The sequence below is a fragment of the Brachionichthys hirsutus genome, unplaced genomic scaffold (genome assembly GCF_040956055.1).
Source record: "Brachionichthys hirsutus isolate HB-005 unplaced genomic scaffold, CSIRO-AGI_Bhir_v1 contig_247, whole genome shotgun sequence".
NCBI classification, from domain to species: Eukaryota; Metazoa; Chordata; class Actinopteri; order Lophiiformes; family Brachionichthyidae; genus Brachionichthys; species Brachionichthys hirsutus.
The window spans coordinates 76,918-103,068 of NW_027180326.1; the positions used below are offsets into that span (position 1 = coordinate 76,918).

At 43.3% G+C, this 26,151-nt stretch overlaps 2 protein-coding genes across 2 annotated transcripts; one reads left to right on the forward strand and one right to left on the reverse strand.

Annotated features, from left to right (window-relative positions):
* Nucleotides 1-253: 253 nt before the first annotated feature.
* LOC137912800 (neurotrypsin-like) lies at nucleotides 254-16,167 on the reverse strand. The gene is made up of 13 exons (XM_068756940.1): nucleotides 15,831-16,167; nucleotides 14,784-14,922; nucleotides 13,801-13,973; nucleotides 13,499-13,649; nucleotides 12,828-13,006; nucleotides 11,623-11,764; nucleotides 11,309-11,520; nucleotides 9,197-9,338; nucleotides 6,738-6,943; nucleotides 6,038-6,116; nucleotides 4,568-4,690; nucleotides 1,901-2,196; nucleotides 254-585 (listed from the first exon to the last, which is right to left on the reverse strand). Exons 1-13 carry the CDS (start codon nucleotides 16,165-16,167, stop codon nucleotides 254-256), a joined length of 2,511 nt encoding a protein of 836 aa, XP_068613041.1.
* A 1,273-nt stretch (nucleotides 16,168-17,440) lies between these two features.
* On the forward strand, nucleotides 17,441-21,388 carry LOC137912813 (N6-adenosine-methyltransferase non-catalytic subunit). The gene is made up of 11 exons (XM_068756952.1): nucleotides 17,441-17,506; nucleotides 17,979-18,067; nucleotides 18,242-18,323; nucleotides 18,613-18,690; nucleotides 19,100-19,187; nucleotides 19,283-19,373; nucleotides 19,537-19,678; nucleotides 20,043-20,135; nucleotides 20,386-20,502; nucleotides 20,597-20,807; nucleotides 20,941-21,388. The coding sequence occupies exons 1-11, from the start codon at nucleotides 17,441-17,443 to the stop codon at nucleotides 21,246-21,248; spliced, it is 1,365 nt and encodes a 454-aa protein (XP_068613053.1). The 3' UTR covers nucleotides 21,249-21,388.
* The last annotated feature ends 4,763 nt before the right edge of the window (nucleotides 21,389-26,151 follow it).

Sequence of the window (26,151 nt, forward strand, 5' to 3'; positions counted from 1 at the left end):
TTGTGAGAATATCAATTTGTTAAATAAGTGCTATAGACCTAAATGAAACACATGCCGTACTCCACAACATCAATCCAATTGTCCTTGTCCCCTCATGTGAAAGTCAGGTTATAACTAAGTCACTGGATAATTAGATCATAGCATTACAACATGAATGATTCTTTGTTGTGTCAGTTGTCACCTGAGCAATCAAGTAAGTCTCTGAGAGTCAAACTCTCTGATGGCGAGGTCAGATGTTCCATTTCAACACCTTTCATCGCCTTTTCCCTTTTTTGTCATCACGTCCAATTACTTTGTGTATCCAGGAGCTGAAGGCAGAGACTTTGGTATAGACGCCAGGTGACTGTTGTGTCCGGCAGGCATGGCCCCAGGACGTTACCCCGTAAATCACCCAACCCCCTCCTTGACGCTCACACACCAATGGCCCTCCACTATCTCCACGGCAACTGTCCACGCGCCTCTCTGAGTGGATGCTGCCGGCACAAAGCATCCGACTTGTGAATGCACCATGGAAATGCTGCTGGCAGTGACGACGAGGAAGTATGGAGAGGGGCGCCTGCTGTAGGGTCTTAGAGTATGACCGGCCTGAGGAAGAAAGAGAGCAAATGAGTGGGAGGTCATGAAGAGTGAAAAAAACCCTCTTGGCACAACAGCTAAATGCTGGTGCAATTCTTCGATTGCCGAGCCTTGCATGTTTGGTGTCGGGGGAAATGTTCAATCCTGTCATTTGGAACAGCCCATGGTCCCTCGTTGAAAAAGGTCATTCCTATGATCTTTATGTGCTCTAATTACGCTCCCTTGTATTCAGTGTTAGGGTTAGGGTTATGGGCATGCTAGCTAATAAACTAAACTGAAATGGTAAATCTTACAGCTGCTGTCTCAGGTCAGGCCTCACAGTGCCATCGTTGACTCTTATGGAGTTGTTGGTTTTTTCTGCTTGACTTTGGGTGGTTTCCTGTTTGCGCTACCTTTCCTGTGGGCTACAAACTCCCTCTGACTCGACGTGTTCATTACATTCTTTCCAGCGGCTCTGTTTTTTTTTTTTCTCATTCAATGATTTTTCCACTTTATGTCTACAACCCGGGAGGTTGTAGACATAAATTAGCTTTCTCTTAGGCACAAGCTGTCACTGATTCCTTAGTTTTTAAAACTACTGGCTGTGTTTCACAGTATTACAATAAAAGAAAAAAAAAAGATTGTTCTATAAAGCGTCTCGCCTTCAAAAGGCCTTCACAGCATCACACAGTATAAATCACTTCTGTGTTATCACAAGACTCAAGACACACACACACACACACACAAACACACACAGACTCAACATCACGACCAATGTTGTGAAAAAAGGACACTAACTTCTCAACAGGAAGTACATGCGTTTGTACTTCCTGTTGTACAAGTGTGTGCTGTGACCTTTATTAGCCCTTTAGTGTGATTAATGACATCAGCATGTAACTTAAAGATCACTAACAGATGTGTGTCCACGCTCACAGTCAAGCATATGGACAGAGAGAATGAAGTCAAGCAAGTCCTTTCTGCATTTGCATGTCACCATTGATTAACATTACATATGGTAGGAATACTAGAACCTGAATACTAGAATATGACTATTTTGCTGGCTGTCCAAATGCGTCACAGACTATTTAATCAGTCCCTGGCCAATTCTTTATTCCTTTATTACCTTCCTGGGATTTTAAAGTCTTATCTAATGGAATCCGGTTAGAAATAGAGTAACGCAGAAATAAGTGCACTACGTTTACACTCTTTTTGGACTTCACCCCCGTGCCTCCCCATAAACAGCGGTGCTGCTGTTTGACCTCCTAATTTTGAGGAAGTAAATAAACAACTGCCTGAATGACTGAAATATGATGGTGTCTTTTCCTTTACTCACAAACATCCTCACCTGTGTCTCCCCAGCCAGTGATGTGACAGTTACCAGCTTGTTTGAGCGCTCTCTCTTTCTTCACGGGCAGACATGCGGGACGAACGTGATGGCTGAATGGCACGCACTCTCCCGGCACCTGGCCCATTGCCCCCGGAGACAGGCGAACCAAAGCTAGATCGTAGTCATTGCTATCGTACTGGTAGCTTGGGTGCGGAACAATGCTATCAACGGCGTACTCCCCTTCGTACTCCTCTGGAACCAGGGAGTGGTAGTCGCCTACTCTAACTTTATACTGCTTGGTGCTGTTTCCATACCTGCAGAGAGGATGAAATGATGGACAGGCTATTTGAGGAACAGGATCTATATGTCCAGGCAGAGGTTACCTCAGCCACAGATCATCTAAAGCTGGAAGCATTTTAAACCATGCACACACAATAATTAAACTTTCACTGACTGGCTTTCATCTTTCATTTTGAGCTTTTTTTTATTTTTATAATCTACCCCCAAATTTTCTAACACGTCTTAAATCACTAAACACAGGATGCACTACTCCAGAAGATAAAAATAGCTAAATAGTCAAGCAGGAAATGGAACAGATGAGGTCTGTTTTTTATTTATTTTTTTGCTTTCATACTTTCCATCTACTTTAATTGTTGATAGGGATGTTTTGGTCTGTTTGAAATATGCAGCGTGGTGGAGGAGGAGAGGATGCGAGAAAGGTAAACTAGGGATGAAGATAGGATCAAAGGAGGGGGATGGAGGGAACAGGAGAGGAGTGAAATTAAGAAAGGGGTCTTTTAATGAGCCAAGTCGCTGTGTCCAGTTATATGTGGTAGAGTGTTGTCAGAAAGATCGCCTGACTCAGGAATACCACAACATTCTTGGCGGAGAAGCAACACTTAAGTACAGTGCATACCCACGGGCACGAACACAAATGACACGCAAACACAAATTTGTTTGGAGCGAGACTGACACACACATGGTGCCAGATTAGCAGGCTTGATTCTGCTTGGAAGGCAGAATTATAGAATTGGGTGACATAGATGTGGCCTTATTCCTGTTGTTATTGTTGCTTACAAGGAGTAAGTATGTGTGTATATATGTGTGTGCATGTGTGTTTGTGTGCATGCTTGTGAGTACCATCCTATTTCGGTTGCCATTTATGAAAGGTGATACCAGTAAGTAGGAAGCCCCTGTCTGGGGATACATGCTGTGGCTTTTCCGAGCCGTCATCGAGCACAGCGCTCACAAGCTGGGCCACTGCAAGCTGCCACTTCATGTCTGACCTTTCTAGCCTGCTTGCAATGAAGGAACGATTTTCAGTTCACTTTTCAATGAAACAGAGACAAAGGATAATATTTCAAAGGCTTTTTAACCCAAATGAACCGAAAGGGGGTAGGTCCTCAGAACTATGTCTGTAGACACTTTTTGTAATAATCCATGTTGTGGTCTCCGTGCTCCTCTGATCATGTTTTTCCTTGTCTTGCACTGTGGGCGTGGCCGCGGGAGAGTCGGCTGAACACCTTGAAACACACCTGTCATTCATTTGTTTGCTATTTAGACCCTGCCCTGCTCACGCTCCTGACTCTTCTCAAGTCAAATATACTTGCCCTCATTTTGAGCAGCTTTTAGATGCTTTAGATACAATAACCAGAATAGCAAAAATCCTACGTGCAGATAGAAGTAGCTTTGACTATTTCTTGGTTAAAAAAAAAAGTCTTACAAAGACCTGGCAATGGCTCTTGACATGGTGGTGGACGAGATGTTTCCACTGACCCCAAAACTTACAACTAACACTAGTATATTGGCACAAATATCAAATGCAGATTTAAGGATTATGGCTCTCAGATCACTGCACTCTTTCAGCTTTTCTTCAATGCAGTGTTTCCCTGTTCAGTTCTTTTTTGTGCGCAAGTCTTTCCATTGCCGTCTCTGCTGCATGCATTAGGACGTAATGGTTTCATACATAAAATCCATCACCATAGGAGTATGCGTATGACGTTGGTGCTGCCATGTGCAGGCCCTCAGACCAGATGTTGGAATGAGGTTAAGATGAAGCAGCTTTGACTGAATGCCAGCTGCACCACAGCCAAACCACCGCTCATTAATGCTCTCAGACTCAAAAGCACTGAAGACGTTGTGTGGTTCGGATGTGACTCAAACAAGCAGAGGCAAATTTATGCACAGGCGCACCGTTTCCAAAAATAAAAGCAACTGCCAAAAGTCCAAACACACAACGCAAATGGTAATTAATATGAGATAGTTTTGACTTTAGGCCAGCCAGTAAAACAGCTTTGAATGTGGGATTATTCCACACAGAATATGAACATTATTCAATCCATTTATTTCTAATAAAATATATTGTGCTCTTTAGCATTCTTATCTTCTTGTTTGTGTTGTGGAATATGCATCACCAATATGCTCTCCAAGACTCTTCACCGATCATTGTCTTGCTCAGCAAACAATACCTGCCCTCATTCAGTAGAGACTAGAATAGTTGTTTTTTTTCTGTGTAAAAGAACTGTATCCCCCCCCCTCAAATTTTACTGCATATTTTTGACGACCCAAGGTCTATGCTGGAATGGCTGTATGGGACCAATTGTCTGAGAAAATTGATCATAATCTTTATAATTGCAACAATTTTGTGTGTCGTAACAATTTTGTGTGTGTGTGTGTGTGTGTGACCTCTTGAAGCAATGTGCAGCGGTGAGGACCCAACAGGTTCCTATTAGAGTCGCGCCACACACCAACCTCCCGTCTCCTCGAGATCCTCGCAAACGTATTGCAGCCTGCCATGGCCAGCCACCCCTGCGGACACACAACGCACAGCCAAGAACAAACACATACACACACACACACAATTACATTTGTGCACACATTTGCAAATAATTTATTTTATCAGGGAAACTTTTTCAGTTTTTAAGAAAAAAAAGATAGAAGGAGCAATTCAAATAAATGGGAATGACATCACAGGGGATTTTTTTGGTTAAGGTAAAATATGGCATATTCCAACATTGAAAATAACATTGTGGTGCTGCGGAGAAGCTCTGGCCTTAATTATATGATATTTTGAGCATTACTATGGCAACAGTATGGATCAATTTGCTGTGTGAATACAGATTATAGTAGAGTAATGGCGTCCTGTTCAGATGATGACATCACACTGCCTCTGCTTCTATTCAAATCTGTTCTTATTATGTGGTAGTTGTGATGGATGCACATGCACATGCATGAGAGTGAAAGTCTGTTTTCTCATACAAAAATACTAATCCATATATAAACAGCGCTGACTAGTTTGACAGTTTGATCCAAGTTAGGTGAGTTCTGTTTTGAGGTAACAACAGCAACAAGAAAATAAAAACAAAAAAATGCTGGCCTTCTCCTGACAAACATTGTAGCGTTTAATTGAAAATATGTACACTGCAGCAACACCTTATTGACATCCACAAAGTCGCCTTTTTCTCTTTTCAACTTTAATAAGTGACCAATGTGCTGGTCTGACATTCTGGCACTGCGATACAATATCTCGTAACAGCAAATGTCACATATTCGTAAGATAATTTGCCCAAATGTGATGTTATGTGATTATTTAGAACTCACTAAACATTTATATAAAGGCTGGAATACTTTGTTTACACCGTAGATTGCTGCATGTAAACAATCAGGATTCATCTCAACACACCCACACACAAAATATATATTTTTTATTTAGTTTCACATTCACCACTTGTCCATATGCAACTGTATAGTAACACTAAACAGGAAGCGGTGTTGTATTTCCTTGTTTTTCTCTATTTCTCTCTCTCTCACACACACAGTCACGCAGGGTTTTCTTGTTTCATTTCAGAGAGATCTCCTGTGTCAGCCATGCCTGCCTCTCTCACTTTAAAAGCAAATCACCCAAGACAAGACATTTATATTAAACGCTGGCATCCATGCACACTTTCATTCTTCCACTTTTCCACAAATAAGTTACGTTCATGTTTGGAAGCAAAAACAGTTGTATATTTATCTGCCTGTTACTTCACATTTCCCGTTTTCCACATAGGATTTGGTGTGTTTAAAATGTGTCCAATATTCTTTTCTCTATATACAGTATCTCGGGCAGGCGTTCCCTGTGCTTTCATTATTCCATCCTGTCCACCTCCAGTTTACCTCAGAGAGTTTTCTCCTCCTATGATTCGCCGCTGGCGAGTGTGCTTGAGCCGCAGACCACAAACTGAGTTGACAGCGTCTGACAAAGACAAAGGAGGAACCATTATGTGTGTGTGTGTGTGTGTGTGTGTGTGTGTCGGGCGGTGATGGGATGTTACTTTCATTAAACATGTAGAATGATTGAAAAAATAATCATATTCAAATTCATCTTTTTACCTCTACATGTGAACCTGAAAGAAACTGATTTAAATAAAGGAGAGATTATTTCCCTAGCCTGTGATGGCAATATGAAAATCTACAAACACTAAGTCATTTTTCAGGGGATGTAATTCATCATACTGGAGACTAAACACCGTCCTGCTCAGGTTTGACTTTCCGCACAATGCGCGCGTGAGAAATGGAAGTAATAGAACATGTGCAGGTAATGGATAGGACTGTGTGAGTCTGACCTGATGTGTGACAGACAGGGTGAAGTAATAGCGCCGCTCTCTATATTTCACCATCTGGATATTTATACACACACACACTTTAAGGTCTTTCCTGCTTTGTCTCTAAATCTCACATTTCAGTGGCCATTTGTTTTGCATCCTTTTTTCTGTGTAATTGATTCAAAAAAAAAAATTTTTGGGGCATTTTCAAAATGCAGATGCTTCTAATATATAACACGAGCATCATTAGAGTCATAAAAACAAAAGCTGACCTTTGACCTCTTTGTTTTTGGGCTGCCATTCACCATAGTCACAGATGACCCCAGCGTCCTCGTTATGGCGACAGTTGTGTATTCCGGGTGCCTGTTTGATGCAGTCCGCTATTGAACGCTCCTCACCGCTGCATTTCACATTGTCCACATGGATTGGCCCCATCCCTTCCCCGAAGTACGCCATCACGCGGGCCTTCGACACCCCGCTGGGGGGCAGAACATGCAGACATTTCATTGACATTAAAAAATAGCATTTCTAAAGCTGTAATAAACAACACAAAGGCAAAAATCAGTTGAGGAAAGCCAGGGAAATCTCAAAAGATTTTTTTCTGAAATGAAAGGTACAATATTACAAACCTTTGGGGCAAAAACATAAAATGTTCAGTCTTCCTTGATTTTAAGTTAAGCTCCAGGGACATTCTGTAAACGCTGGTTTGCCAACCTGAGAGACATCAATTTTATATTTGGGCTCAATAATTCACATATGCACTAAGGGACTTCAACTTGAGCCTGAAACGCAATAAGATCTTATATTACTTTATAAACTCCACTGACAGACTATTTGTTTTGTGTTAGCGAACGGACGCTACACTGTGAATTACTTGCAGCTACAGCTCCTGTCAGAATATAAAATGTCTGCTCTGTGTCATGGTCTAATGAGATTGTGCATTCAGACTGCATGCAGGCCACATTTAATTATAGCATTTTCTTTTTTTTTTATTGGGTTGTAACATATAAACTTGGTTTATATAAAAGAAATGAGACTTTTTATTCAGCTGATGTTTTTCCAAATAAGCTTTAATGATGTTAGAAACAGAAACAATTATATTTAGAGGCTGCGTGCATGCGTGAGTGTGTGTGTGTGTGTGTGTGTGTGCTGCATATAGGTGGTGATGACGTGGTAGTGTAGCTGTTATGGTTGAACATTCTCTGGCTGTGACACAATCTAGGTCAGTCAAGACACACTCTGATAACAACAGTATTTGTATCATGGCCTCACCTCTGACTTTAATTAGAAATTAGGTCCAATACGCTGATGTGTAGGTGTGTGCGTGTGTGTGTTTGTGTGCATACAGGCTGTAACAGTGATTTTAATTACAGCTGATGGATAGCTGACCGAGATGATGTCATGCCACCTCCCTGGGGCAGGTCAAGTATCGCCACACATCCGGAGGGATTCTCATGTCTATTACTGAGACATCAAGAATTGTGTCCATGTCTCAATTAGCCTCTTGAGCAGTACTTTGCGTGCTGAAACAAGACCCTCCAAGTCACTTGGAAAAAAGCCAGAGGCTGAGACCAAGCCTACTCGGATTGTTTCTGTGGCAACACACAGCAACACAACATGGTGAAAAACGATACACGTTCTTGCTTTGCACTGTAACTGCTTGAGTTGGAGAAAAACACCAAGTTTGTTCCTATATGTTATATCACAGCCAACCACACCATGAACAGAAGTGATTTTTAAATCATGAAAAATTCCTGAGACATAATGGAAAATATAACTTGGAATGCTTTTGGCTATGTGCATATATTTTGTTTTGCTCCCCCCGAGGTGATCTCTCATCTTCAGGGACCTCCTGTGTGCAGTATATAAAGGCCTTTCAGCACACACTTTGCGACGCAGAGTGATAAACCTAACATGGCTGTTATCATGATTCATCTTGCTCCCTTATGCTTATTATGTGCTCCAGATGTGGCTTTCATCAACACACTGAAGTGTCAGAGAGGATTAGGTGGATGAGGTACGAGCGCTGAGGAGTGATGTGAGGAAATGAGGGTAGTTTTTTTTCTCTGAGCTTTTCCCTTGCCTTTTCGTTGTCATTGTTTTGACAAACAGGACAGCGTCGTAGAGGGATAATGAGATAATGGGACACGGAGAGGAGGAGATGAGGTGGTTTGCTTTGCCTCAACATATCCGTCACCGGTTTGGGGTCATTTGCACAACTGGCCTGCCCTTTAATTGGATGTTTATCTTGGCTCTGTGAAAAGGGCGCCGCTAAACCCCCTAATAAAAGCCGCTACATCAGGGGTTGAAAAGGAGTACTCAAATCTTACTTTTTAAAAGACTAATTAATGAAAAATAAACTTTTTAAATAATCCAAAGCAAAGCACACAGAGTTCTTTTTTTTCCGTTGTGTGTTTGCTTAACATTGGAGGCAGGTGTGATGAGGTGAAAACTGAGAACAGACAGGGGTTTGAGAGAAAGTGGAAGCAAGAGTCAGACAGACGCCAAACCAGAGAAGAGGTGATTGATTTAGGAAAGAAAGGACAGTCTGGATTCACTTTGTAGATAATCTCCCTGTAGTTCGGAGTTACTACTTCCAGCAGTATTCCGAAGCCTTCTTCCCACATGGGCTCTATGGAAGTCATTGTGCTGGTTGTTTCCCATCATGTCACGGAGACACACAAGGTCATCAAAAAGGCTGTTCCTAATACGCATGCACGCACTCACGAACCTGTATCCTAACTGTCGGCACACAACTTCAGCATCACGATCGGTCCATCCGTCATCACACACCGTACCCCACTGTCCTGCCAGATAAAGCTCCACCCGACCTTCCCTTGGGCTTTCTCCTCCAACAAGTCTTACTGGCACACCTGAAGAACACAAAAACACAATTGAAACCAACTAAACTCAGACCACTACACACAACACACACACACACACTCCCCAACAAACATGATCCTCAAAGCTAATGTGTGTAGTGATGGGGAGGGGGGGGCATGTGCGTTTGTGCCCCACAATAAGGAAGCAGCTTCTGTCTTTGTGTGTGAAACCACTTGTGGATCCAGAAGGGAAATCGTGTGGCTCCCATTACCATGTGAGGATCATTAATTTTCATTTACTCACTGCTGACAGTGCTGATCAAATGCATGAAATCAGCATGTGCGCTCAGACACACTCACACACACATTTCATTCGAGGAAACCAATGCCTTTTCCATGTGTGGGAAATTTCAGGATCAGATTGCACCATTCCCACATGTAAAGACTTTTAAGCTATAGTTATTCAAGTCCTGGGACTTGAATAGTCCCACCATTCAAGTCCCAGGATGTTTGACTTTATTTGTACTGTAATACATGCTACTGTGTGACTGTACTTGTACTCTAACATTCTATCTAATAAATATATTCATCATCATCATCAGTTTATAGCAGTATAGTTGCTATAAATGTACATTTTCATTTAGACGCTCAAATATTGTGTCCAGTTTTACAATTTTACAATCATTTTGTTAAAAAAAGACCTCAACTGTCCTTAGTTTAGCCTGAAATCAATGCAGGAATACTGAAATGATGAATTAATCCAACTTCATAAATGCAATTGTATATGAAATGCTCATCTGTGTCGCCTAACTTAAATACACAAACACTTCATTTTTGCACCTGACACACGCACACATACACACACACACACACACACACTGCAGGCCTTAAAACCTCAAAACAGAGGGTGGTGTGGTGCGGTAGGGTGGAGGGCTTCAAAGCATTTTCTGGCTTATGGTGCTTTATCTCATTTTCCAAAAACAACATAAGCCAATCTTCCTGTGGTATGGCGAGGGAGGAGGAGGGATTTATGTACGCACATAAACACCAGCACAAACACACAAATGATGTGTGGTACTAACATAATCCTTAGTGGGCATTTGTGCGGTGAGACTGTGTCCTCAGCCTCCTGCCAAATACCATAAGCTCCTTAAACCAGACTGATTATCACTTGTTATTAAAACATGATGAATCTTTTCGGCAGACTCTTTCGCGCTTCATTCGGCTCAAGACGGACGGCGCAGAATCAGACGGCTCTAAACGGTATGAGGCGAAATCTGAGCCGCTGCTGCTTTATACAGATCTAGCCTTACACATCTCTATCGGTGTTTGGAGGCTGCAGACATAATTTTCATTAATAGTCCCACCATTCAAGTCCCACTTTCATCAGGAGAGAACAGAATCCTTCCGAGTCTTCCTCTGCAGAAGTGGCATGTCCGTAAAGTGATGCGCTAATTTCTGTCTTTTGTCCGCATGGCAAGAAAGGTAGTTATAACTGCATTAATAACCATTATGGAATCCTAAATTAATACATGTAATACATCAACCCCTTGGTACCTGCTTGGAATGATGCTACAATTAGGAACAGTGAATCACTGGCATGAGAGAGACTAACTTTAGGCAATGGTTCAATCACAGCAGGTCCATTTAATTCTGATGACTTTACAAGCAGCCCAGTTATTAAGCCGGACAAGCCAGCTAGCAGCTGTACCTATTAGAGACCTGCATCATCCTCATCTGGCTCTTGCAGACTGTTGGATTGCTTCCTATTAATAACGTGAGATCCTATTTCGTGGAATTGGCAGAAGCATATTTCAGATCAAGCATTTCCATTACCTGAGTTTATGTGGTCACTGCAACATTCGTTTTCCTGTTCTTCACTACCTATGAACTGTGTGTTCTTAATTGTCACATATGTAACCAACATTTTAAAGGTTGGACCGGGCCTTCCTCACACATCTATGGTTCCTGTGCTCTCTTGGCATTTAGTATATATATAACAGTAAAATAAGATATCTTACTAGTTGGAAGGCTCTCTCCATTGCTGCATGCAATGTTAACATCTTCATGGTGTGTGCAGTCATGACGGAACCACTCCCTCCTGTTGCACAGCAACAGACTGGGCTCTTTCCCTGAGCAGCTGACATCATCCAAAAGAATGGGGCCTGACCCCAACCCGAAGTGCTGGACTGGAGCGACGTCACGTCCGTCAGAAAGAAGAGTCTTACCTAATCTACAAGGTAAACATGTACACAAATATATGTATATATATATAAATATGCATGTGTCTTGACAGTGTGTGTGCAGGATTGCATGCCTGAGAACTTCACATTACCTGTAACCAAGTTGTCGGCACACCACCTGAGTATTTGAATCTGTCCAGCCGTCATCGCACACCGTCCCCCACTGACCACGGTAGAAAACCTCTAAACGTCCATCATGGCTGACCTCACCCCCAACCAGCCTAACGATACCATCTGGAGAGATGGAAAAAAACTAACCGTGATTCAAGAAATGCCCTCTGTGAAGAGCAAATATAAAATAATTCCTTCATGGCCACTCATTGTATTGAGAAAAACTTTTTCATGTGCTTGAAGTTCTAAGGGAACCTGTGAGGAATGAGTGGCCGCTGTTCTTTGTCTTTGTCTGAAATGAAATGGTCTTATTGTAATGCAGCAATGCAAACACAGACCATTATGAAGACATTACCCACTGTGGAAAATGTTTTAATATGATTTCAGAATAATCCCCTTTGTTTTCGTTGCACTTGTTGCAATGACAATAAAGACCGATTCTATTCTAATACACTCTATAGGAGGGCAGCAGACAACAAGAACCCCATTCAGCTCTCCTAGGATGATGTATGTGATGCTTCTATTTGTAATGTTCAACCTTCACTAAGTCCTTTCTATGTGTTTGGTAAATCCACAGAGAACCTTTCCCACATTTATCAATGAGACGGAGCAATGGCTGCCCTCCATATTTTGATGACTGGTTGCCAAGCACTCTCTAAAAAAGCTCATTTTAATGCCTCACCCTTCTCAATAGATTTTGTATTTCCTTTGAAGCCAATTTGCCATGCTTTTCAGAGAAAAGCACTACAACATATAAATGGAATGCATCCATATGTTATAAGTTTACTTACACCTGTGCTAGACAGATGTCTGCTGTGTGAAGCAGTCACTGGTCCATACAAACCCATGATCATGAAGGAATTCAGGAAGAATCTTTCTTTGTATATATGCATTTAAAGATACTTTTGCTTTGTGGTTCAAAAGGGCATTAAACGTACTAGAAATAATAGCAAAATAACTTAATATGGTTTATTTACAAATGTATCTTGGTGGTTTTTGAAATACAGCAAGTCTTTCTAGTAATAAATTGTCTGAAAAGTTGCCCAGGTCTGCAGGCTTTGAATCTGAGAGCTCATTGGTGACTGAGCATGTCCTATTTGCATATGTAAATATATATGTGCATGCATTTCACTTACAAATCTGTGACAAATGGGGAATACATATATTGACGCAGGCATTACTGTACCTGTTAGAAGGTTGCAGGACACTCCTGCGTCCTCAGAGTGTAGACAGTTGTGTTCCCCCCAGGCACTTTTTGGACACTGCTCCAGAGTGAGTTCATTGCCTGTGCAACGTACCTCATCCAGCCACACACGGTTTGAACTTTTGCCAAAATGTGCTTCGCCCCAAGCTTTTGCCACACCGCTACAAACAAAAGAGATGAAAAAAAATAAACAAATAAATATAATTTATCTGTGAGCTACGGCTGCAAAAGCCATCTGTGTATAGATAAACATGAACATAATGCACACAGGAACATTTGCAGTGTAGGATTACTAAATATGCATATCTCTGTGGTACAAGAATTCTTGCAGGAACAATGAGCCTGATTCAGCGTCTCACCCCAGATGTTCATTACTGATCATCCTCACACTTTGGGTCTGAATGAAAAGAATAATTCTCATAGTTAGAGACGGTGGAAAAGACAGACAGTTGGACGCCCACATGAATTCATCTCAGCTTCCTACTTTCTGTTTCTGTCGCACTTTTTGCTCGTGTACTTGAACTCTTGATGTATTTCTTTTCAGATTCAGTTTCTGAATACTTTTATGCTAAATACTGGTTGGAATTTATGTGTGAATGAACATTCATGTCTTTAGTGTGTGTGTGTGTGTGTGTGTGTGGATGCCTGTTCACCTCAGGCCTAGCTGTCGACACACGACTTCTGCATCACTGTCGTCCCATTGGTCGTCACATATGGAGCCCCATTGCCCTGCGTGGAAGACCTCGACTGTACCCTTTGTCCTTGATTGACCGCCCACGAGGCGTATAGGGAGCTCCACTGCTGCTGAAACAGAAGCAAAAGTAAGTGCATACACTTTTAAGTATCTAAACAAACTGCCATAAAATGCAAACGCTTTGTAGAGGCTTTCTAGAGTCACCAGACCGTATCCTTTGCCTCCATCACAGACCTATAATTCTCCATGAATAGTGCCTACTTTGCTGCTGTGTGCAAGAGATTGCTGCAGCCAAAGAACATTCCTCTCCATTCCAGGTGGTCTTAGGACACCTAAGCAGGTCTGGCTCCTCTCCTCTGCAACGGATCGCCCTCCAATGGAGCTTGGCTGTGCCAGGACCAATCAAGGGAACTGTTCGTGCGTGACCTGAGATCCTGGATGGAGATAAGCGAGCAAGGAGGTTCATGTAATTCATTTTACCAAATAAGAAAAAAAAAACATGTTTTCATTCTAATGTAAACATCTCAAGAGAAGTGGAACGTAATTACATTTTTTTTTTTGCTCTATCATCTGAGACAACCTTAAATCAAGTTGAGACGGCGCGCTCACAGAGTAAAAATCCCAAGCAACCATTTTAACCTGGCACCAGTAACCATGAACCATCCATACGCTCTTTAAATGTCATTCCAGGGTCAATGCGGTCAGTGGTTTTCCACCCACTATCAATAACTGGCCATATGAAAGTCATCACCAAAGATATGAGTTGACATATGGCTGACATTTGCTCTCCTTCCTTTCTGCTTTGGGCTTTCATTGCATCCTGTGTGAATATGAACACGTGGCCATATGCTCAAGTCAGCATGCCTACCAGCGCTTGTTTTAGTGTCAACATGTGCAGAAAGCGCACAGAACGTCTCTGTTCTCCAGAGACTACACCCCAGTTATGTCTGTGATATGTATTGGCCTATATGTCCTCCCGTGGGACCCAAGCGGCTCATAATGTGAGACAATAAGCTTCAAACATGTTTGAGTGAGAGGGAGATGAAGGGAGACGGAGACAAAGAAAGAGCCGGTAACAAGGTAAATAGCATTTTAAAAACCCCTGTAGGGGAAAAGGAGGTTGGAATGCAAGGTTCACATAAGAAAAGTGCAAAGACCTGTGTCCACATGCTAGAGGAAGATGGAGACAGAGTGTTGAACACATTGCATGTCTGAGCATGACAGGTGCATGTGTGCTCGCTCACCCTTTACCCAGCTGTCTGCAGACCACTGCAGCATCTTCATCACCCCACTCATCACTGCAGATAGACCCCCACACTCCTCCCAGATAGACCTCCACCCTGCCATCCAGCTTGGAGCGGCCTCCTTGCAGACGCACAGAGCCTGCGTGGGATGGATTGAGGTAGGGATAAAATTAGATGTAGAACACAGCACATAACCTGTCACTATGTGTAAATACGTGGGCTGGTAAAAAAAAAAAAGCCAGATCGATTGAAGGATTTTAAATAAAAGACGGGAGGCGTGTCTGATTTTGTTGATATGACAGGAGTGGACTAGTGAAACTGCCAACATCAAAAACAGCTGAACGCACAAGTTTTTATTTCACTTCAGTTCATAACTTAACATTTCATAAGCAACTCATTGTGTTATCTAAACCAAAAAAAAAACTGTTTAAACATAATAGAAAGTAAATGCTATATGACTGTTATTATGTCTCACGCATGTTGAAATATTGTACACTGTAAAATCTGAACTCATATGTAAGAACATAAAAACAATTCTAAGGGTTATTTCATTAAGTCGAGCTGTACGGAGAAGTGATGTGTTCAGTTTAATGACGCCAGGAAGTTCAAGCCTCTGCGCTACAGATAAGGATAAAGCGCTGTTATAAATCATTTCAAACTCACGGCTCAAAGAACTTTTATTTAGCCAACAAAATATTAGGGTAACCCCTTTCGTGTTGGCATCAAACGGCTAAAATGTGTTCTGACTTGCCATCTGTCTCCTGTCATACCTGTGCGCGGCGTGCGCTTCCTGACTCGGAACATAATTTGGGGCGAAATAATTAACAGTTTGCGCGCCTCTGCAAAAAACCTCTGCGTTAACTAAATCAACTCTTCATCATTCAGAAAACACAAATACCAACTCATCTAATACGCGAAACGAATGGCTCACCTCGTCTGCCAGCATTTAGTTCATTACGCGTCGGTTACTTTGCTTATTGCGTTTTCGTCATATTTCTATGGATTGCGATTCCTTCTCGCTGCGCGTCTGCGGGCCTGCGTGTTTACCTTGTTTGCAGTCACAGTATCCCCAATCCACCCGTCCTCTGTGGTTCCGGAAAAAGCACCAGGGTCGGATCCGGCCGTCCGGGTTGCGGCAGTGATTGTGTTCTCCGATTCCTTTCCCCGGATTGCGCTCCTGGAAGCCCGGGACGTCGGTCCAGTTCATGCACCGGGTGCCGGACTCGGTGACGTCTATCGCTCCGCGGTAGGAGCCGTCTTTTCCACGACTCTGGATGCAGTCGGTAAACGGGAGGATGAATGAAGGAACGCTGCCGGAATAACTGAACGCGCAATTTGCAGCCAGAAGCGCTCGAGTGAGAACAAGAAATGCCAAATTGTTCATTTTTAGGTCTCTGATTTTAAGCAGCCCATCAACGGAGAAGACGATGTTCGAAGCACCTTCATCGCCCAACCGTGGGACGGGAGTGAGAACACAGAGAAAGGAGAAACGACGCGGATCAATGGAACTTCGATTTGCGTGGGCAGATGGATAGGGAACACCCCGAAGAAAATTGATAGCATGTGTAAGCGTTAATTGTCGTATGTCACTGTGATTATGATTTCATTAAGAGGTGCTTATATTATTAATTATGTGATATCAAATGAACAGATAAAGAGATTAGAATGGGACCCACACTATAAATAATGGACACTTAATTTAGGTCTCCCAGAACTCTGTATTGCTGTATGAGACACCATGTATAAAATGCTTATGTTATAAACACCTGCCATGTGGTGTTCCTCCAGAGTTATTTGACTTATGCTTTCTGATGTTCATTTTTGTATTGGGTATGTAGAAAGATTAACAAGATCAATCTTATCACTTTAGTCAGGCAGACATGCCGAATGGAGACACTGCAGTTTGATGCAATAATGAAATGCTACATTTTATTTGGAGAAAAAATATACATACAATAATACACATCTAAATACATACAACAAATCAATCTCAAAATGCGTTACAGCGAAGAAGTTATTTGCATCAAGTTACAAATTGACATAAAATTAAAAAACAAACTATCAGACAATGATATCAATACGCTAAAATAATGATGGAAATTAACATAGTTTGGAATCAATGTAGCGCTCCAGAAAAGCAAGACGGGAGAGCCTCAAAAGAAGCAGCAGATCAATCGATTTATATGGTTGGTACTATCCAGGTTGGGCGTAAAGTCAGCGCAATTATGTGACGTCATCAAGTGGCGCCACTTCATTCGGTGAAATGTGTACGTTGAATTCTAAGCGAGCGTACACCAAAACAAATCCAGGTAGACGGAGGCGGAACGCGATGAGTAATCGTTGAAATCGGTTCTTGATTTCGGCTCTGAATCGGCTGTCAGCACAGCCGTGGATGCATTATCCTCCTCGGTTTACTGAAATAAAACACAAGCGGGTTTCTTAAAAGCTTCGTTTTAGCGGGTAGTTTAGCACTCATGCTAGCGGGAGCGTCCCGGTGTTGATATCGAGTCCACCCATGATGATCCTTTCTAGCGGCAGTCAGTGAGCTTCCGCTCCGCTGTGGGCACGGTGGCTGGCTAGGAGGAGGACACGCATTCAGTTCAGATGCTACGATTAATTACGTTTAACAGTAAAGTGTGTCATTTACCGCGTAGACGATGAACAGTCGGCTGCAGGAGATCCGTCAGCGACAAAAACTTAGACGGCAACTTTTAGCTCAACAGGCAAGTGAACGGTGAATATGGTTATTGTTAGCAAGAAGCTAATTGAACAATGACCGTTCTGCTAACCGTGTTTTCAAAGACATGAGGCTCATCGATGCAATATTATATACCAGTTAAAAGTCTTCAGCGGAATTGGTTCAGTGCTGAAAGGACGCAGCTAAAATCAAGAAAGCCGATTTTCGGGTTTTGCGAGGCTGCAATATAAAATTATTTCAATCTGTACCGGAATGCTTTTTTTTTTTTTGTTCCATTTTTAAAAATCTCAGACTTATTCCTTTGAATAAAAGCATATGAATATTTTCCTTGCTTCCTGTAAAATGGCTCCAAGTCACAGAGTAGTGAAAGCTGAAATACAATGTCAAAACTAATGCGTACAGAAAATATGCTGCTAAACGTGACGTAACACTTAGTGTAAAATAAAGACGCACAATAGATCGAACTGCAGACTCACTTTCTCATTCTTGTACCGCAGCTGGGAGCAGAAAGCGCCGACAGCATTGGCGCGGTCCTTAACAGTAAAGATGAACTCAAAGAGATAGAGGAGACTCGAGAAACATGCAGGTAAGATAGAATCCAATCACAAAGAGACGAGGGCAATGATAATTAGGAGCCTTTTGAAAGCAAACAAATGTTGGAATATATTGTACTCGATGGCAAAACTCCTTTGATTTTTGTCTTGCCAGTGCTAATATTCTGACCGTGTGCTTTGTGGTGAATCTGGTTTGTGTTTTGCAGATCATCATTTGATAGCTCAGCTGCACCGTCCAAAAGGAAGGCAGAGGGCGAGGAGACGGAGGAAGATGTGGAAGAACTGAAGGTGGAACCCGTTATTAGTCTGTGAGGGCTAAAGGAGCCTCCAGCATGTTGTAGTGATAATAACTATTTATACGGCTCTTCTGTCAACAAATATGACTTTGATTTACTGCCTAAAAGCACAACTGTGACGAGGAAAAGCAGACAAGACCCATTCCGGACTTTATTTAGACTCATCAGCTGTTTCCTGATCAAATTCTTTTCAGCTGTATCTGCCAGTCACACGTTTCCTCACTACATGTAAAGGTATTATTTATTGGCAGAAATTGGAACGTAGTTTTTGTGTGTTTTAGGATGAGGTGGAGGTGCAGCAGCTGGATGAAAGCAACCCCTATGAGGAGGTGTACAAGGACTCGAGTACTTTTCTTAAGGTTGGGGACAACAAATGTATTTTAAGTGTCTAATTAGTTAAAAATCAAATGTAATACATTAAAAAAATACTTGTAAAGGTAAAAAATGTATCAGCCATTCATGTGACATGAGTCCTTTCAGCCTAGTAACGCACGCGGGGCCGGTCTGGCTGGTTGTGTCTGTGGCTGCTGTCTTTACTCGATGGCTGAAGGTGGATGTTGTCGTTGCATGACTCGCATGGCGTCAGCTTGTTATTACGTTAGAACCAGTCTATTATTCGACAGACAGAACATGTAATCGCAGTGCATGTATGTGAAATGTGTTATTTTAGTCATGCATTACTCACGCCGTTAAAATGTGTTGTCCGTAGGATATTAGAATACTGCAAATATTTGTTTCTGGTCTGCTAATTTAATCTTTCATCTTCAGGGCACCCAGAGCTTGAACCCTCACAATGACTACTGTCAGCACTTTGTTGACACGGGACACCGGCCACAAAATTTCATTAGAGATGTCGGTGAGTGTACGTGTGTGTCTGTTTACGTGTGTTTTAAGGACACATGCATGCCGGTGTGTGATCACGGCGATCACGAACAATCTTCTATTGTTTAGGCTTAGCTGACCGATTTGAAGAATACCCAAAACTTCGAGAACTGATAAGACTGAAGGACGAGCTCATTTCCACCACCAACACCCCTCCCATGTATGTTAAACGATGACACGGATGTTATTCAAGTCAATGCCAATACTTCCTTTAGTTTAAGGGCTGTTCTACTCAGATAAAGAGGAAGACGACAGCCAGTTTAATGTGGCAAACTGATCCGAAAGGTTTGGGTCCTGTTAATTTAGTGTGCTTCTGCGTTTAGGTACCTCCAAGCTGACCCAGAGCACTTTGACTTGCAGGATCTGAAGTGCAAGTTTGATGTAATCCTGCTTGAGCCTCCCTTAGAGGAATATTACAGAGAATCGGGCATCAGCCACACCGAACGCTTCTGGAACTGGGATGACGTACGTATGCATGTTGGTCTGCTTTGTGCTTCTGTGTGAATCGTGCTTCACTCGTTCAGGCTGCATCTGTGAAGATCCTTTTTAATAAGTGATGGGTCCGAAGAAAGCGAGTGGTAAGGACGGCAGTGAGAAGAAAAGATGATGGTCGTATGTTAAGCTATTACTGTGAATAGTTTTATGTTGTTGACCCTCCCCATTAGGGGGCGACAACGATCCAGAATGAGTCCAGTCCGCAGTCCAGTTCTCGACAGGACCACCTGACGACTTCACCAAGTTGAAAGGATTTCTATTTAAGACCGTTGAGATGCTGATGACATCACGTGCACTCACTCCTCTTCCCCTTTTCTGCCCTCTGCCTTCGTAGATCATGAAACTGGATATCGAGGAGCTCTCAGCTCTGCGTTCCTTCGTGTTTCTGTGGTGCGGCTCCGGTGAAGGCCTGGATTTGGGCAGGATGGTAACATGATTCCCTCATTCAGTGAAATGTGGTTTCGGAAAGTTCTTCTGATTGAGAGATGTTATGATTTTTTTTTTTTTTTTTAATCTCTACTTTCGATATCTCTAGACAGTTTTTAATGAGTATTTGCCCGTCCCTTTTTTTTCCAGAATCTTCTATCAAATTTAGCAGATTGAATTTATTTGTATTAATAAGTGTTGAAAAACCTCCTTCCTCCTCCTCATGCTTTTTCCTGATCACACCGTTTCAGTGTTTGAGGAAATGGGGATTCAGGCGGTGTGAAGATATCTGTTGGATCAAGACCAACAAGAACAACCCAGGCAAGACAAAGGCGCTGGACCCGAAAGCAGTATTCCAGAGGACCAAGGTACACACACACACACGTCGAATCATACTTCATGTCACGTCGAATATGTAACCATTTTGAGTTGTTTATTGGGACGTCTGCACGTTCCCTCCAGGAACACTGCCTAATGGGAATCAAAGGGACGGTGCGCAGGAGCACCGATGGGGATTTCATCCATGCCAACGTGGACATTGACCTGATCATCACCGAGGAGCCAGAGATGGGAAATGTGGAAAAGCCAGTGGAGATCTTCCACATCATTGAACACTTCTGTTTGGGCCGCAGGCGGTTGCACCTGTTCGGACGAGACTCGACAATCAGACCAGGTGAGAGGTCGAGACTCTCTCAGCCACAACAACATGTTGCATGCATCCTTTTGGTTTCTCGGGCTCAATGGCTTTCTCTGTTGGACCGTTTGTTTCTCCACGTCCTTACTGTCGTCTCGTCTCGTCTCACTAGGCTGGCTGACGGTGGGTCCTACTTTGACCAACAGTAACTTCAACGCAGAGGCCTACGCCTCACATTTTTCTTTGCCCAGTTCCCACCTATCTGGCTGCACAGAGGAAATAGAGAGGCTAAGGCCTAAATCTCCCCCCGCCAAGCTGAAGTCAGATCGTGGCGGTGGAGCACCCAGAGGGGGGCGCGGCGGGCCGAATGCAGGACGAGGTGGAGACAGAGGCCGAGAGAGAAACCGACCAAATTTCCGTGGTGACAGAGGAGGATTCAGGGGGAGGGGAGGGCTGCACCGGGGCTTTCCACCTCGCTAAAGCAAATAGCTCATTACTAACAGACAGATGTGTGGAATTCTTATCTGTTTGGAAGGTTGTTGGTATCTGTCAGCTGATGTGAGTCTTTTTTTAATTTTGTTTCTATATTTTACTTACTGTTAAGTTACTGTTGTTTTTTAAATAAACGGATCTAATAATGTACTCCTGTTTGTGCAATTATTTGTGATGCAAAAGCAGGACGACTTTCCCCCCAGTATTGTAGTTTCAGGATGGTGCAATACTGTCCCTAGTAATATAACACACTCTTTGTATTGTTATTATGTTGTGTAAAGATTGCTTTAACTTACTTGTGTTGAAGCTATTGCTTGTATGACCAAATTATGTGACATTTGTGCTTTCCCAGAATGAGAAAACTGCTCAGTGAAACCCGATTGCTAGTTCTCTTCTACTAGATTAACATTGCTATTATTATTAGTTCATAAGTTATTCACAAAAAGCATGCTATCAGTAATGGTGGCTTTTTCAGGATCTTGATCCATAGATTTTGACGATAAAACAAATCAGTTTGCTTGATTTCAACTGGATCTGTTTTCTCAGGTAGTAAAGATAGAACTAGGGAATACGGGATGACACATAGAACGGGAAAGCCTGAAAATACGGAGGAAACTGATGATATTCTGGCAGAGAACTGTCCAAAGAGGCAGGAGCTGATTAGGTGAGATGTGTAACGGGTGCGTCTCGTTCAGTTCAACGAAGCCTCCGTAGCTGTGCAGGCTGACTGACATTTTTGTTTCCAAATAATAAAAAAAATGTATTTTAACTGCTTCGATTTCAGTAAAGCATAAGTGGAAACCTGGCTGTATGTCTTATGTTTTATTTTAGGTTTGAAATGTCGCACCACATTGTCCACATGAGCCAGCGATTGCCAGTGATATGAATTTCCTGCACGGCACATGTAATAGCAATGGCACTCCAGAAGAGAGCTGCATTGCTCTAAGGACCATCCAAGCTACAACTCCAAACTCGAATGTATAATCATATTAGGTCACAACCAACCCCCCCCCCCCCCCCCCTAAAAAAAACCTCTATTCACTCTTCTTTCAGAAACAAAAATGCAGATGTGTGTAAAGCACACTTTTATTCCATTATTCCCTTCATTTGAAACCCCCCCATGCTTAATTAAAACACATCCTCCCACACTTGAGATACGCCTGTCACTGGCTGAAGCCCAAGATGTTCTCTCTTTGCAGGATTGGCTGTGCTCTGTTGCACTTTGAAATGAAAGTGATTGTTGAGAGGCGTGTGTAAAATGGTAAAAGTTGTATCCAGGTAAAATGTCAGATAATATAATACAATAATAACATAGGAATCTTTGATTGAATGGTGATGACAGATCGTGTAGCAATTGAAGGCCATTGTATGACCATCCTGGTTTTACTGAGCTCTGGAAAACAAAGAGCAGCAATTTCTTATAAAACCACATCCAGGCTTGGAAGCGGCTCAAGGGCGACACTACCACGTGCTACCTCTGAGGCTGCATTCAGAAATTGTCTCTTTCTTCTCCGATACATTCCATATCATGATGCAGCATGATATACTTAATTTAATTTAACATGGGGAGACTTATGACTGAGTGGGTATATGACAAAAACAAGAACAAAAGCCAATTGTCATCGTAAATCGACGAGCCCCTGTGTATTTACCTCGGCTGAGGAGGTTATGTTTTTGCCATACATACTAAAAAGAGAAAGATGTCTGCAAAGCACACTCACATTACATATGACCATATAGGTGACACTTCCAGAGCCCATCTAATTTCAATTGCATTCATTGAAAATCCCCCCCATGCTTAATTAGAACATATCTAACACACTTGACATGCATCTGTCTCTGGATGAGGCCCAAGGCATTCAATCCTAGCAGGTTGGGCTGTGCTCTAATCTAATATGTACTGTTAGAGTGTAATTTTGTGTCATTTTGGTTGGGGGTGTGCCGCAGGATTTTGTAAATGTAAAAAATGTGCCGCGGCTCAAAAAAGGTTGGGAAACACTGCGCTAGACTAACACTTTTATTTTGAAACTTTCAGCGGAAGTTCCATCATTGTGATTGTGACTTCCGCTATTTAACGCCGGGCATTAGTGACGTCAGAAGTGTGTCTTGCACCGGACCGCACGGCCAGGTTTGGCATTTTCTAGCGTCGAAAGCGCTTAAAATGAGATGAGAGGAGTTAAAGGAGACCAGACGAATCCGAAGGCTTTGAAAAGGTAAAATGAATTTCCCGATTTATGACATTTTAACCGATTCACGCGCAATGTAATATGCTAACGGTAGCTAGGCGCAGCTAGCTCGAGCAGCTTTTGTATTTTCTCCAAATCCCTTTTTTCTGTTTTGTTCTCACGCCGATCCTAAATACCGCTCGTTTTCTGTGAGTGTCCCTTTGTTTCATGTCACATAAAAAAGACCGATGTGAGAAAGTAATAAGGCCAAAAAAAAAGAAGGAACTCCTGTTCGTCAAATGACGATGAATTAACTTGTAGGAATGTTTATGGGATTCTGAGCCGCGAGAGAAATTCGACACCCTCAGGTGAGCTCTTTTGTTGAGCTGCACCCAGGTGTGGCTGGGGGGGGTAATGAAATGCAGTTTAGCATCTAACCGGAAGTGCAATTACGAGACAAATATTCAGGTTAAAAAGATTTTACACTTGTTACGTGCACAGATTTGGTGTTAGGAAGATTCTACAATAATAATATACGGTGTCTTAATCCTCCTCCTCTGTTCAGAGATGGTTTCTCCAGAAATGGCTTCTTTAACTCCTCTTTAAGCGTGCGTGTGCGTGTGTGTGTGCGTGTGTGTGTGTGTGCGCGTGCGTGGAGCAAATCGCACAAGCAACTTTCAGGTGACTTCAACCTTCCTCGGCTGGAGGCCCAGAACTCTTTTTGTTGTTGTTTTTGTCATTAGATGTTATTCTGTCTCTCTCACAGTCCTCAAAAATGCTGAGTCGACCTCTGACCCTGAAGGACAGCGGTGGCAGGCGGCAGGGCTTGGGGGCGGCGACGGCGACGCCGCATCCAGCTCGGCCTTCGGCTGACGATGAGGCCGATGGCGGCGCGTCTGAAACGGGTTCGTTTTGATGGATGGAAAGTCCGTTTGAGAACTTCTGTTTCCACGCAGACCAGCTGAGCGAGGGAACTCGCCTTCAGGAGTTTTGTCTCCGCCTGTGTCTCCTTGGAGCGTCTCCTCCGCAGCTTCCTCTCCTCACTCTATTGTCTCCTCTCCTCATGAGTCACCCTCTCTCCTCTATCGCACTGCAGTCTTAACTTCTCCCGCTCGTTCCCCCTCTCCCAGCCCTCCACCTCTCTCATCTCAACCTCCCGCTCCCTCCTTACCTTCCGTTCTTCCTCCTGCTCCTCAGTCTTGCCCCGCCTCCTCTCAGCTCACCGCTCGGAGGTGCGCCGCCTCCTGCGGGGAGCGCTGGCTTCCCTCGGTCATCGTCTGGACTCTCTGGAGGGGAGCATCGGAGCGAAGAAGAGGAAGAGGAGGACCAGGCAAAGAGAAGAGAAAGGAGGATCAGGCTGTTCTCCCGGTGAGATCGCCGTTGCCTCCGTTATCGCCGGGGACTCACCCGTGCCTCCACACCGTTCCTCCAGTCTGAGCCAATCACGAGGCGGGGGCAGGAGAGGCGACGCGGAGGAGGGCGACTGATGTGGTGACAAAAGGAGGAGGAAGAACCACAGAGGAAGAGAGATGACTGGAAATGGGGACGAAGATGGAGATGAGTCTGCTGGGGGATTTGTCGGAAGGATGGAGGTGTCTTTCAAAGGAGGAGCAGAGGAAGATGATGCCCCGATTACTCTGCACAACTTCAACCGCAAAAAACCCAGGAGAGGGGAGCGGGGAGGAAGTGGCCAATCAGAGACGGCCGTCAGTGCTGTCAGGGTGAATGGTTTCAGAGCGCCGCTGCTGCTCCGCGGGTGAGAAGTAAACAAGTTACTCGCTAAAGACGTAACGTTTACCAGCATCGACCAGCAGGTTACAAAAAAAATGGGAGCGACTTCCTCCCAGAGTCCTTTTGCAGTAAAAGTGGAATGTTTTCCCTTTATTACCTGATGCAGGATTTATATTTATATATTTTATAATGTACCAAACAGTTTTATTGGTGACAACTGCAGTCCAGCCGGCTATGTCGTGTAAAGTGGAGTGAAATCATTATGTGACAAAATATACGATAAAAAAAATCTCAACCTTTTTCCTCTTCTCCTAGCGCCGCCTCAAACTCGTCCTCCCAGGATGCCTTGCACTTTCTGCAGCCAGCCCAGACCTGCAGCCAATCAGGATCTCTAGGTATCTCATCTGGACAATGGCAGTTCTCTGATTTCACCACGCCCCTCGCGTGCTCGTCCAATCGCAGAGCTTTTTACCTTTTCCTCAGCACTGCCTCCTGTAGCCGTGCCCCCATGCCGCGGTTCTCAGCGGTTGCCATGGAGACGATATTTGAGTCGGCGAGGGGCGTAACTTGTTTGAGTCCCCTGATGCCATTGAAGGACTGGACAGCCCCGCCTGGCCTGAACAACGACCACTGGTTGGTTGGCTCTAATAGTAACCCTTATTAATATTCATGAGTATTAGTACATCATAATATTGCACTTGGAGCATTAACTATAACTTTCCTTTCTCCTTGCAGCTATGTGCGTACGCCTACACCCAGGTGAATACAAATATACCCTATTTTAATGTCTTATTTCTTTGTGCGTCATCATTTTAAGTAATTTATATCTCTAACGGCCCAGCTTCTCCCACCCGGCGACTTCAGAAGCAGCGGAAGCGGAAAGCATCTCTCCGTCAGTGCAATGGCAGCGTCCCTCATGGGGACGAGTCAGACGTGGATGTGATGCTGGTGGAGCGACTCGGTGCTCTCGAAGACTTTCTGATACGACGAGGCTT

Coding starts and splice junctions, on each gene's coding strand:
- LOC137912800 (XM_068756940.1), bottom strand. CDS start 16,167: ATGAACAATTTGGCATTTCTTGTTCTCACTCGAGCGCTTCTGGCTGCA. Junction 13,974..14,783: donor TGCAGACAGCTGGGTAAAGG/GTGAGCGAGCAC, acceptor ATCTCCATCCAG/GATCTCAGGTCACGCACGAA. Junction 6,944..9,196: donor TGCCGACAGTTAGGATACAG/GTTCGTGAGTGC, acceptor TCTGCCCCCCAG/CGGGGTGTCGAAGGCCCGCG.
- LOC137912813 (XM_068756952.1), top strand. CDS start 17,441: ATGAACAGTCGGCTGCAGGAGATCCGTCAGCGACAAAAACTTAGACGG. Junction 19,374..19,536: donor ACCACCAACACCCCTCCCAT/GTATGTTAAACG, acceptor TTCTGCGTTTAG/GTACCTCCAAGCTGACCCAG. Junction 20,808..20,940: donor AGACTCGACAATCAGACCAG/GTGAGAGGTCGA, acceptor TCGTCTCACTAG/GCTGGCTGACGGTGGGTCCT.